This window comes from Oryzias melastigma, linkage group LG16, assembly GCF_002922805.2.
Source record: "Oryzias melastigma strain HK-1 linkage group LG16, ASM292280v2, whole genome shotgun sequence".
Lineage (NCBI taxonomy): Eukaryota > Metazoa > Chordata > Actinopteri > Beloniformes > Adrianichthyidae > Oryzias > Oryzias melastigma.
In genome coordinates this window covers 15,812,227-15,825,836 of record NC_050527.1, presented here as the reverse complement: position 1 = coordinate 15,825,836, position 13,610 = coordinate 15,812,227, and the positions used below count along the sequence as shown (strand labels likewise).

The 13,610-nt window shown below is 36.8% G+C and overlaps 1 protein-coding gene across 2 annotated transcripts in view; it reads right to left on the bottom strand.

Moving 5' to 3' along the window:
• The window catches only part of sntb1 (syntrophin, basic 1), a 42,185-nt gene that overhangs the window by 15,747 nt on the left and 12,828 nt on the right, over positions 1-13,610 (bottom strand). For both annotated transcript variants that reach the window (XM_036215756.1, XM_036215755.1), the window contains exons 3-7: positions 11,696-11,933; positions 3,838-3,955; positions 3,609-3,698; positions 1,092-1,228; positions 793-989 (exon numbers count right to left, since the gene is read on the bottom strand). In XM_036215756.1, coding sequence (XP_036071649.1) covers positions 793-989; positions 1,092-1,228; positions 3,609-3,698; positions 3,838-3,955; positions 11,696-11,933 — 780 coding nt within the window. The remainder of the gene's footprint in view (positions 1-792; positions 990-1,091; positions 1,229-3,608; positions 3,699-3,837; positions 3,956-11,695; positions 11,934-13,610) is intronic.

Genomic DNA, 13,610 nt, shown 5'->3' with positions numbered 1-13,610 from the left:
TGAACACTTTGAACACTTCCAGTGGAAGAACAATCAACATCGTGAACTACGCTGCATTTACACCCATCTGCTGACTCCACCTCTACCGCCGCATGCTATTTACGACCACGCCGTATTTCTCCGTCCAACAAATCCTAAAGAGCTTCTGCCTACATCAACCTCAGCAGATGCGAATGAAACCCTGTCAGACTAATTAGTGTAGAAGTAAGACGGCTAGATCAGTTGATGGAGAAGCGTTTAAAGAGGCTACAATAATAAACAAGATCTAAACAACACCGGCAACAAGGACATGGCGCTGAAGATAATTTGGCGCTGGAGACCAGCTGTTTTATAGAAACATGAGAAGGTGAAACTCAACTTGGCACAAAAAGAGAGGAGAGGGACCCTGAGGAGAAGAGTGGTTCCCAGGACACTCTGTACTTAAAAAAAAAAAAAAAAAAAACAGGGAAGAAGGGGAGGCATACGCCGGAATTCCCTAAACGACCAATTCTCAGTACCTAACAGCACGCACAAAAAGCTTTCCTCTAATAATAGCAAGTGATTCGCCCACATCTTCCCTCAGATTACATCACAAACCCTCTTTTCTGGATGCAGCCCCCCCACACCACAGCTCTATGTAGTGGCTTTGCTTGCATTCCGTATAACTGCAGAAAAGCAATCTAAAACACATGATTGTCACGGTAAAACCTCTGATACTTCCACATCAACACACCAGATGTAGTTTTTAGGTGTGCGTGTCTAAGTGGAGGTATAGCCGAACTGCAATATGATTGTCTCAGGCGATCCACTCACTTGTTGTGACTTCTTTAATCATCTCGGCTGAAGCATGACATGCGTTGACGATCTGTCTGGTCCACATGGACAGATCCTTGGTGGTTTCAGCTCGGAATATGCGAGTCTCAATGCCCAGTCTGGTGCCAGTCCGAGTGGCAAAGCACAGCTCTGTTCCGGAGCGAGGCGATCCTCGATCAGGACCTGAGTGGACCAGCCTACGCGACAGAAAGCACAAAAGCATGTAGCACAAAGAATGATTGCTATTCTATGCAGTTGACACACAACACAGATCTGTACGTCTCTGCATGTAGACCTACCGTGTTGCTAAAAGTGGGAAAATGTGTGCCGCGTTCTGCCAGGCCTCTTTGCCTCGTGGCCAACTGTCGTATAGCAACAGGTCCTTCTCCGTCATCACCACCAGAACAGGCTTCCAGCACTGCTTCTCACTCTCTGTCTGCAGAATAAACACAAAAACAATAAAACAGGAGCTACTGCAGCCATCCAATCATGATCCTCCAAACCAAGTCATCACAAACAATAATGTTTGCCACTTAGTAATAAATAATAGAATAAGCCTAGCACAAGTTACATAGAATAGAATAGAATAGAATAGAATAGAATAGAATAGAATAGAATAGAATAGAATAGAATAGAATAGAATAGAATAGAATACAACAGAACAAAACAGACTTTATTTTATTAAGGCAAGTTTGAAAAAAAATCACAACTCAGAAAACGAATAAAAATAGAAAAAGGTTTCTCTCATATTTGTCCATTCAATGCAAACCCTTTTTTGTACGAAAAGTCCACTTATTGCACAGAATATTCCACCTATTGTACAAAACGTCTATTTTTTGCACAAAAAGCCTACTTTTTTGCCCAACAGTCCACTTATTGCACGAAGTAGTTCACTTTTTGCACAGAATATTCTACTTATTGCACAAAAAAGTCAACTTATTGCACAAAAAAGTCAACTTATTGCACAAATTAGTTCACTTATTGCACACAATATATCCCACAATAAGTCCCCCTTTTGCACAAAATAGTTGACTTATTGCACAGAAAATATTGCACAAAATAATCTATTTATTGCACAGCAAGTCTCAGCAGCCATTTCTTGTGTGTTTTGTTTGTTGAGTGTGGTGATGGTTGTGCGATAGAAACTAGAATAGAAGAATAGATTTATTAGTCAATGTCACAACGAAATTTAGAAGTGTTCAGTGCTCCATTCATACTGTTCCTAAAAGAATAAAATTATAATTAAAAAAGTTTAAGAATAAAAGAAAAAAAAATAAAAGAATAAGATAAAATATGCATCGTCAACAGTAATAAAAAGCAGTAATAACATATTTTTTAATCTATCATAAAACGTGAACAATATGAGCGATATTAAGTATTTTTGGTACAGAACTCTTAAAGTTTGCTTAAAAACATAAACTTACATGGACTTTTAACAACAAAATACAACCCTTGTGGCATGTGAGTTAAATGTATTCAATAAAGCTCCATTTGGTTTCCTTTACTAAAGAGAATAGTCAGAAAAAAGTATTTAGAAAAAAAATTCTTAAAAACCTGCAGAAAACAGAAAAACATAACGGATCATCTTAAAGTTAAACTGGTAGTTTTTGTTCAAGCTGTGAGGTAAAAACTTCCTTCCCACAGTATATCTGTCCCAGTACATCATGTGTGTGAGTATTCACCAAGTAAAAGCCTTTATTTCGAGTCCAAAACCAAAATGTCAAGATTCTCTTTTATGTATCCTGCAGGGACTGAGCTAAAATAAAATGTAATTGGTGTGCAGAAACAGGTACATTCTTTATGCATTCGCTTCCCCCTTACCCACTCCTCTCTACAACCCTCTCACTAAAGGACACGCACACACCAGCACGCCGACACGTTTCATGTGAATTTTATGTGACTATGCTCCAGAACTGTTCTCATTACAAGAGATTATCTGCAGCCGAGCCATGGGATCCTAAGCTGCTCTTTGAAGTTCTGTCTCTACCAATCACACTGTGGGATTCGGAGGGTCAAGGGTTACCTTTTTAACATAACATGAGTATGTTGCTAAGTAACAGGACAGTATTGTATTTCATGTGGAGGATCAAATATTTGGCAAATTCACTGTGCTTAATTTAGAAAGACGTCGATGTGTTTTTGCTCAGGTGTTTGAGTATAAATGAGGGGGAGAGTTTACTTTTGGCTCTGTGTGTGTGTGTGTGCATGTATGTGTGTGATTTTTTTTTTTGCAGTATAAACCTCAGGAACATTTACACAAAAGGATGATTATAATTTTGGACGTGCAAAGATTAACATAGAGTTAAAAGGCAAAGGCAGTCCAACGGTTTTTGTAAAAATCAAAGGGTGATAAAGCAAACGTTTCATGCTGCTTCACAGCTTTTTACATGTGTGCTGATGTGAACGGCTGTCTTGTCTAAACTGAGCAAACACACCTAATCATTACACACATTGTATTCTCAAGAGAACATCAACGTTGTCAAACCAATAAAGTATGGAAAAATCTGCAGGATTCATAATCTGCATAAGTATATGAGAATGGAACAAAACCTCTGACCTTTAGCTGAGGAAAATAAGCTCATTACGTGACAGATATGCATTAGCGTCAACACAGTCCCCTCAAAATGTGAGAAAATCTGGCAGCTTCAAGCACACAGCTGTGTTCTATTTTGCTTCTGATGACTTTATGATAATTACAATCAATATTTCAACAACTTCTTTGACCTCAATAAGTACTCACACTGGGATTCAAACACAAACCCTCAAAGTATTGCTACACACATTGGACAGGTGTCTTAGTCGACACACATTCCTACCTTCCCTGCCAGCCAGCCCAGGTGCCGTATCTCTTTGCTGCCAGCGATCCCCGTCCTGGATGTGTTTTGGACGACCTCTGCTAGAGCCCTCTGTGTCAGGTAACAGCCCACATTAGCTTTTGTCATGCAGAACAATGAAAACAGATCCTAGAAGCTGAATAATGACAGCTGACTAATTTAATTGTTTGTGATGATGAGGTTTTTTTTTTTCTTTCTTTACAAATCAGACCTGCGTCAGCGTTGAGGTGATGGAGTGGATGGCAGCGAACCAAGACAGGGCAGATGGTTGGTCCGGCCACCGCAGCACCACGGTGTGCCGGGCATCAGGGGAGTGAAGCTCCAACTGTCTGGAGGAAAACAAAACAAGACAGTTTAACCTCTCAGAGAGCAGTGGGGAAAATATTTCAAAATGGACCAAATGTGATCAAATTACATCATTAAACTCCAATTTTGTCTCAACTTAGAAAAAAACAAAATTATCAATTTTTAAAAACATCATTTTTTTCCTGGTGGGATCAAAATGTCTTTAAATTTCAGTTAGTTCAAGTGGAGAGTAGGAAGCACTGCTCACGCATTCTGTGTGGGTCTATCATGTCGTCTTTCAGCAAATTTCCATTACTAATCTGCTGATATCATATAGGGGCATTTGCAGCCTGAAAAGAAAAAGCCTACCCCTGTCATCTCTCTGAATGCAGCTGCCATTGTCTGCTCGGTGAATATGAATGCTTAAAAATGGTAACGATGCATAAGGCAGTGAGCATTTGCTTTATTGTGCAGCATTAAGTGTTTGATCGTGCCAGTAAAGGCAGACGAATTAAGGAATAGGAAAACTGCTGCCCTTCTTAAGGAAAGATATAAGAAAGTCACAAAAAGAAATAATTTGCCACAAATCACAAGTTGAGTGGATGCAAAAACACTAAAATAATTCAAAAGTGTTAGATATTATGATGCATATTATTAAGATGTTTGTGAGCTAAAAAAAAGGCTTTGTACTTTGTCAATCAGTTGTCCCACTTAAATAAATGAGTTTGGTCTGTAATGTTCATAGTCACATTTCAACTATGAAAAACAGAATGTAAAAAATAATCAAATTGTTTGATTTTTGAAGAACTTATTTGTGTAACAGAGCAGAAAATATTTAAATCTGTCCCTCGCAGAGCTATTATTTCTTCTTTAAGAAGCTCTTCTATTGCCTCAGTGTAGCAATAACCTTTACAATTCTGTTATAATAGGGACTCATATTTCTATAATTGCAATGATACAAAAATAGACCACAACATCCTCAAAGGAAAATCAAGATAGCCGTATTTTGTGTCTTTATAGTTCGCTGCTATATTAATGATGCAAACGTCTTTACATTGCAGTCGGTTATGACTTATCTATATCCCATGAGTTAACAGTTCCATTACACATATTTCAATTTCTCCACACGTCGCTTAGTGGATCTGCCCTGCACCATTTTCTTATATTTGCTTTAAAATTTGTGACACATTGCCCGGCTAGCATTAGCTAAAAAGGTTTATTTTTAATAAAACCAGGTAGACATCATTCCAAAAAAGCATGACTTTTGGACAAAACCGACATCCACGTTTTCCACATTTTCTCCAGGTACTGATACTTCAACGTCTGAGTGGATATCTGCTGTGTTATTAGACAGCTTTAAGACAAGGATAAAGCATTTAGTTACCCATTTTAACTCGTCTCCACTTAACAATCTTCTGTATCTGTTCTCAGACTTCACTAGGATTTAAACTGTACCTTCTTTAAGTGAAGGAAAAACTCTTAATTGGATGCAAATCTGTACTTAGTCTAGAAAAGAGAACCGGTTTCTTTCAGGCAGAAAGTCTCTTAAACCATGTTATCCTTTACTTTGTAAAACAAAAACTGTGTAAGCTTATGTTCAGAAATCTTTAACTGTAGCTTATGACTTTGAAACAGGCAAAGTCTGACAATGATCAAACTTTTACAGTGTAAATGTGAGCATTCGTCCTGCCATTTTGACTAAGAGTGCCTTCTTTTAAACATTTACCAAGCATTTATGGGTGAGTCATAGAGTCATTGTGTTAGCTGGAAGAACTTTATGAAATCCTGTTAGTACATTTAGCTATGATTTTATCTGTCCACGATCTGTCACCAAACTTTATCGATACACACACAAACAATATGCGTCGACAGCACAGATTCACTGTCACTGGATGATATTCTGATTCAATTCTGGAAGAAATGTCTCAGTAATAAAAATAACATTGTGAGCAACAAAGGGAATGTTTAACTTTAGATTGCACTAAAGAGATTTACCCTATCTAAAGATAGGGGTAATAGTTTCACTACAGGACTTTTAATAATGTAAATGACTAAAACAGGAATGCCTTTAAAAGTTTATACTCTGATTACACCACTATCATGCAAGATACAACTGAGATTGTGATTAAGAGTATCATTTTAAATCTGAAAAACAATGGACTCCAATTCAGAAATAACTTAAGTCAGTCTAGAAAAAGTTAAAATATTAAACACTGAAGGTATCAATGTTTTCAAATTAATTGCATTTATTTTTAAATAGTTGATTTGCAAATCAGTTTACCTTAAAAGTATTTTTTATGCAAAAAATGTCTTCAATTAGTTTTAACATATGAATTCATAATTCTATTAAGTTACATTTTTGTATAAAAAATTTCTGGTTGGACAGTACGCCTGCTTTAAACCTCTTAGTTTCTGTGATTCTGCAGGAAGAATCTCTGGTTAAAGTCTGAAGCTTAATTTAGTTTGAATAAATATTCATAAATCAACCACAGCCAACAGTTTTCACTCCATTTTTACTTCATAAATCAGATTTATGTATTAATTTAGCACTAAAGTAAATGTTTCTACTAGTGTTTGGATATTAGAGTTTCTTTTTTTTAATAAACCTCTTGCCTTTTTTCTTGTCTTGCTCAAGGACACTTCAACACATGGGTGGGTAGGACGGGAACCAAACTTGCAATATGGCATTCAGAGGTTGCCCACTCCACCTCTGCACCGTAGTCACCCGTAATCATAACATTTTGTAATTAATTTAATAAATTTTTAATAACAGTTGAAGCCAATCATATTTATTTATGCTTAATACTCAACAAAATTGTAGGAATTTTGAAATCATATTTACATTTTAATTTAGTATTTTAATCAATTACGGTGGTTTAATTTTAAGTCTTAATGTGATTAATAAAGAATATTTTGGTTTTATTGAATTATTGATCCATAGATCTGACACATTTTTTATTAAATCTCATCAGTGTTAATAAAAGAACAATTTGAGTAAATGTAGGTTAAAAAAACATGTTCTGCATTAATAATTTCAGAACGCTGTAATATAGTCTGAGATGGATAAGCTAGAATACAATCTTTATAAAACACACTAAATTAATAACTTGGATAGGACTTAAAACATCATAATTTGGATTTTATAGCTACACACCAACACACCAGAGAACAGTGAGCACTGAAAGTTATAAAAGAGAAGGTTTCTGTGAAGACTGAGCTTCAAGAGAGCCTCATCAATGGAAGTCATACTACCAGATCTGTGTGAAGAACAAGATATGATGACATTTACTAAATGAAATAGTAAAATATTGCACTCTGTGCGCAGCTGAAGTGGAAACGTGCAAGATTCAAACAGTGAATGTACAAAGAACCTAAAACTCAATGATTTATGGAGTTGAAGCAAAACTGATGAATTCCAAGGAATAAAAAATGCATATAAAAAAGGCTTTAAAAGGTCCAATAAGGAATTGACTTTCAAATTTGCACCAAAAACAACTGCTTTTTCTTTTTTTTTCTTTTTAGTAAAGATCTAGTCTGTAAAGTAGTTTAAATATTTGAACATTGTTCTATCAAAGGTTAATAAATCCAGACTGGAGCTCCTCTAACGTCTGGAGTTTTCACATTACGCTACATACCCCTAATGACTCATGCGGGGTAAATATTTTTAATGGAAACAGCGATGCTCATTGTTATTTTTTAATGGATTTGTTTAATGACGCTTTCCATCTGCAGTTGCATTCTGCTGTTATTGAAAGTTCTGCAGCCTCTTTAGCAGGAACTATTTTTTTGCATTTTCTCTCATTTACAATTCATAAATATAAATTAATTCCTTTGAAAGGAGAAACTGCTAATAAATACAGAAATGTTTCTTATTTACTGTGAATTTTAAAAAATAGAAAAAGGAAAGGTCTGCATTTATGATGCAGTAAAGTAACAAGATGTGAAGGAAAAAGTGAAAAAGAAGGATTTTTCATTTTCTGCCTCTTTTTCACAAAAAACATTATATGAAAGAGTATGTTAAATAACTAAATGTAAAGGTGAAAGAAGTAAATTGTCTATTTATCAGTAACCGCACTTCAATAAAATATTCTTTTTCAGCTCATCAACATCACTCAACATTGACATGAATTATTTTCCAATTTCAATTTATTGTAATATTCAGGAGTTTTTTTTAAGGCCATAAATGAATTCCTTTTATGTGTAATACAAGACTACTTAAAAGTTTTAGTAACTTACTGAACCTTCTGAATCTCTTCTCTGTATGTCAACTGTAAAACACTTAAATCACCTATTTCTCACTATTTTTGTTAAAGAGTATGACTTAAAAAAAACTACCTGAATATTAATGTGCCTTTCATTGTAATAAAATGGTAAAATTAATTTTATAAAATGGTCACAACATGAGGTCCTGCAACTGTATCTCACATACAAGTTGCTTTTACCAATAAATTAATGGTGGTTATCTTTAGGTAAATTAAGAAAAGATTGTTCTTAAACACAGTTGACATTGTCCGATTTCCACAGCAAAATATTTTTCAGTAAGAGAAAAAAAAAACCAATAGGGTCCTAAAAATATGATTGAGGAAATAAAATGCTGTTTATTTTCAACACTGCCAAATGTTGCTTTGAAACCATTCAGGAGCCTGACTGGTGCTTTAATTCAAAAATTGTGATTACACATTTTTTTGAGCTGCAGAACATGCAATTTTGACAAAAATAGTTATTTGGTTTATATTGTGATCTATATAATTATCGCTTGATATAAAAAAAATTATATAAAAAAATTCATGTTGCCCAGTCCTACGTGTGTGTGAAATTTTGTATTTTGTAAAGATTATTTCAATTATGTTTTATTTTCCCATATTGTAAATAAAAGAGAAATTTGCCAAATTTCAGTCTTTGGCATAAAAATGGCTGCCAAGCTGATGGTCCTGTGACCATCCCATAATAACTTAAATTCTTTGAATATCTCCGAATATGTGCTTCGCACCATACAAATAAACGATATTTTACCATTTAAGCTAATTTTGGTGAGTTTTTGAATATGTGGCAAGGCATATCTTTTTGCCCAAAGGGGCAATAAAAAAATTGTGAAAACAATGCAGTCGTTGCAGTCCAGAACTTCAGCATGATATAATAATAAACATTCTAACTACAATATAGTAGGTATGGCATAAATGATGAGTGTGTCTCTGAGTGTATTTTCTTGGTGCTATGAACTGTTTATATCTGCTGGGGCTTATTCCTTTCTTTTAGGGAGCAGTTCGATCTAAAGTCATCATTAAATACACCTGGTTAAGGTTAGACGGGCTGATTATCTGAACTTGTGTTTCAAGAAGCAGATTTGCAATAATTTTCTCTAACATCTTTGTTTTCAGGTTTGAAGACAACAGCTCTGATGTAAATTTGCTTAATGCATGACTTTTTTAACCCTTTGTTAATTTTCTATAAGCCTTTTTATCCTCTACAAACATGGTCACAGGATTTGCTGGCACCATCAGTGAAGAGAAGAAAGAGTGCTGCCTATATGCTCTGCCAATTTATCACAGGGCCACACACATGGAAGCATAAAACAACAACATCAGGCATTCAGTCCGTTTTAAATGATAAAGGGTTTGGAGTTAAACTCAAATACTTACCAAATATTTGCCCTCACAGGAGGGCAGAGACTTAAACCAGAACCTTTCTGGCTGTAAAGTGACCATCAAATTACCCTGTTTCTCATCTATTTGCCTTCAGCAGAAGTCAATGAAGAACAAGCCTCATACATTAAAGATAAAATCATTATCAGCAGAAGAAATATTTAATTTATTTGGTATCAAGGTAACCTCCAGCTTCTGCCCTCTTGTTTTTGTCGGGTTAATCACTACCAATGTGCAAATAAACTCTTTAGACCTGCAGGGTCACACGTTACTGCTGTGGCTCGACTTTGATGTTTCTTTCATTCTTTTCAGCAGGTTTAGTTCTGCACAAAAGGACATGCTGATGAAGGGATGGATTAACAGGGAAACTCTCAGAACTGTGAGGAGGAAAAAACATAAAATCGTGAAGAGACTCGCAGCCCGATGGAAAAAGAAACTCATCTTTCTTTGGGAACACAGATGATGAAAGAGAAGACGGGGAGAGGACAATCACAAGCTGCAGAAAAACACAAACAAGTATGAAAGATGGCAAAAACAAGCAAGGGAGGGTGAATGATGAAGTATTGCTCACAGGAAGAGAAAACATGGTAGTAAAAGAGACACTAAAGAGGAGGCTGGAAGCAGACTGCTTTAAACCTGAGACTAAATCACTCCTGAGTGTCCCCGTTCAGCTGAATAATAACGTCAAACAGAACCGTCCTAACAGGCTGGAATAAAATGAGGAAATGTGTCTAAGTGGAACATGTATTCTTAGATAAATGTGCTTGAACAAAATCTGACATATTGAAGGATTTTTAAGCTCCCATGGTAATAAAATGTTTCAATTGTGACCAAGCAACCTCATTCTGTTTTCTAATGAAAAGAAAGTACCCAAATCTGCAGTTCCTGCGATTACCACTGGAGGTTGGTTCCAGAGAGGAAGACTTTACAATTGAAGTCTAAGCTAAAAGTCTGGCTCGACATCAAAAATATGTTTTTATACAGTCTGGTTACAAAAAAAACGAGTTTGACATTGCTTTTTCTAGTTTAGTCATCATTTATTTTTGAACATAGTTGAGCTGGACAAAGTAATTGCCAGTTAACTACAGTGAACCATGTTAAACTCTGTCTTTGTCATTCAGGTTCCTATAGTTGAAGTACATAAATATTGATATAGAGCAGGGGTGGCCAACCCTGGTCCTCAAGAGCCTCAACCCTGCCTGTTTTCCAGCTCTCCCTGGACTGATTGATGCTGACAATTGAAATCAGGTGTGTTCAGTCAATCAGGATGTGGAATCATTTACGTCAACTAATCAGCAGGAAGCTGGTCAGGGAGAACTAGAAAACAGGCAGGGTTGAGGCTCCTGAGGACCAGGGTTGGCCACCCCTGATATAGAGGATATCTGTGTATGGTTTCAACCAAAGGAGATTTCTAAAACATGTTTGTCTGGTTAAAAAAAAAAAAACACTTCAGAGAAAAGGTATAAGAATAATTAAGCATGTTGCATAATTTTAAAATGTTTGTCGTTAAAGGACGTACATTTTTGAAAGGGAAAAACGTATGTAAGGGCTAATGCTCGACAAAGTGTGCATTATCAGAAATTAACACACAACATGGGAGCCTGAACCGTCAGACACAAAGTGTAGCGAAGTGCATTAATGTCCGATAATGCGCACTACGAGGGTAATTATCACGCTAATACCATGGTCACTTGTAAAATAGATATTCAATCAATATTTAGTACTTCATTCTTCTTATTTTTTTTGTTTAGATTGCTTTTTCACAAAAAGCGAACTATTCAATGTGTGTCGCTGAGTCAGCTGAGGGGACGACGACAACAACTGGAGGGACAAAGTACAGGGATATCTATGCTGATTGTCACAATAGGTTTAATAAAGAACATTTCAGAGAAAAAATTCACCTCTTACCAGATGTTTTTGTCTAGACGATGAAGCAAAAGTTTGTTTTAAAGAAGCCTACACAGTGATATAGAATAGAACAATTGGGATTTGTGACCACAACTTCTCTTTTAGGTGTGGTTCATCACTGTGGATTATCACTTTTTAATACGCATCCAGCAGCTAATCAGAATAGAGTATTCAACTGGACCAAATAATAAAAAAATATCTAAAAAAGAGCAGCTCACAGGAGCCTCCCCATACCTGTTCTCAGGATCTGGTGTGGTCATTCCTCGTGTTACATAACACATCTTGAGCAGTATGCACCTCCTGTCTCCGTTCAGGGGCAGCGCAGGAGGGGTACAAGGGCTGGGGGGGTCAGAGGAGGGGCTGATGGGAGGGCTGCTGGGACGAGGGGATTCGGGGGGCAGAGTCTCCCAGCTGATCTCTGACACAGGAGAACCCTTTCTGACATACGGCGTGGCCTCACGCATGTATTTGACTGGAAAAGAGGAAAAAATAGCTTAATTAATACAAAAACAGTAATAAAAAAACAACATTTTTGCTTTTTACTTTTACTTGACCTTGTAACTAAGATTGCTTTAGATGCAATATGTACATTTACTAGAAGAAAAAAATTATTAAGTCTAGCTATATTTGCCTAATAAAAAAGTTACTTTGACGGTACAGTGATCTAATCAGTTTGATGGGTGACAAGATTAAACAAATTTAGGAAAAAAAAATCTTAATACAGTTTAAATGTGTTGTTTTTTTCCCTTTTTTACAAGTTTCTTTTTGATTTTATTTTTTTTATACTCTGAAGAAAGCAGTATCCCGTCATCACTGACTCAGTTTAATCGCTGTGTGCAGCAGAGGGACCTGTTAGGTCTATACTAATGAAGCTTGAACAGTCGAGCTAGTGTACACAGCGGGTTTGCACTTTCAGAAACATGTCAGTATTCGACTACATGTTAACATCTGTCCCATCTGATGGCACTCATCGGGGTCACTTGCAGCTCTTCGTTTCTACGGTCTGCCTTCTCCTTTCCAAAAAGCCAATTAGCAGAACTAAGGCAATGTGGAAACACTTTATTTTATCATTAAAAAGCGTGCAAATGCTGGAGTTTGTGTTTGCCGCAGACAGCAGGAGATTCAGTCACAGATTATTGTATTACAATGAGCTGGCATAGAGGACCCTCTTCACAGCCAGTTTGAAATGAAAGCAACACACATGCCAAAAGCCCAAACCCACTTTGGTATCTTTTCATCTTCTGCTTCATTGGTTAATGATTTATGAATTTATTTGACCTTAAATAGAAATCCCACCGAGATTGACGTCTTTGAAAAGGAAGACCTGGTTGAGGTTTAACTGAATGTTAGGATGCTGTATACACAACAAACACTGGATATGAGGAGATCCTGCAGATATCGTCGGGATCGTCACGCCTCATGATTTGTGAGGGGGCGCTCCTCTTCAGTGCAGGAACAGGCAGACAGATTGAGGACGAACCTCCTAAACATGGAGGCTTCCCTCTGCCGCTCCACTGATCCCACATTAGCAGCTAACGCTAAAAACCCAGGAAACAGTCCAAGCAGGCAAGCGACAAAGACTGGAGTGTAAAATTTAAACAGTGACTCGCTGGAGGCTCGATTACCACCGTTTCATGTCTATCTTTTGAAGGAAGTCAGAAGAAAGGAGACCGGGCATAGATACAGACAGGCAAAGATAAAGCTGGTACTTGGCATGCTCTTTGTGTCCCAAATGTTCTAGACGGTTGGTACAGCCCGATGTTTAATTGGCATATCCTAAGCCTTGGTAATTGGCGTATGGCGGTTTGAAAACCACCATGTAAATTATTCTTGGTACAATCAAGAGCTCTGTGAGACGTAACAAGCCTCCCTGACCCTCAGTGAGTGTGTAAAACAGATGAGGACTTGGGATTTATGAGACAGAATCATCTATGGACCAACAAAAGACGCAAAATCTTGGTGTACAAAAGATGAACAGAGATTAGAGTAATAGCAGAAGGAAAAGGAACGGACGTGTGAATTGCTGCAACGTGTTTGTTGCAACCACGATGGAGCAATAAAGGAGACAGAAGAAATCCATGTGATGATTAAAGTTAGTATTTATTAATCATTAACTAACTCAGTGGTATGAGGGGCCGTCCAAGACATT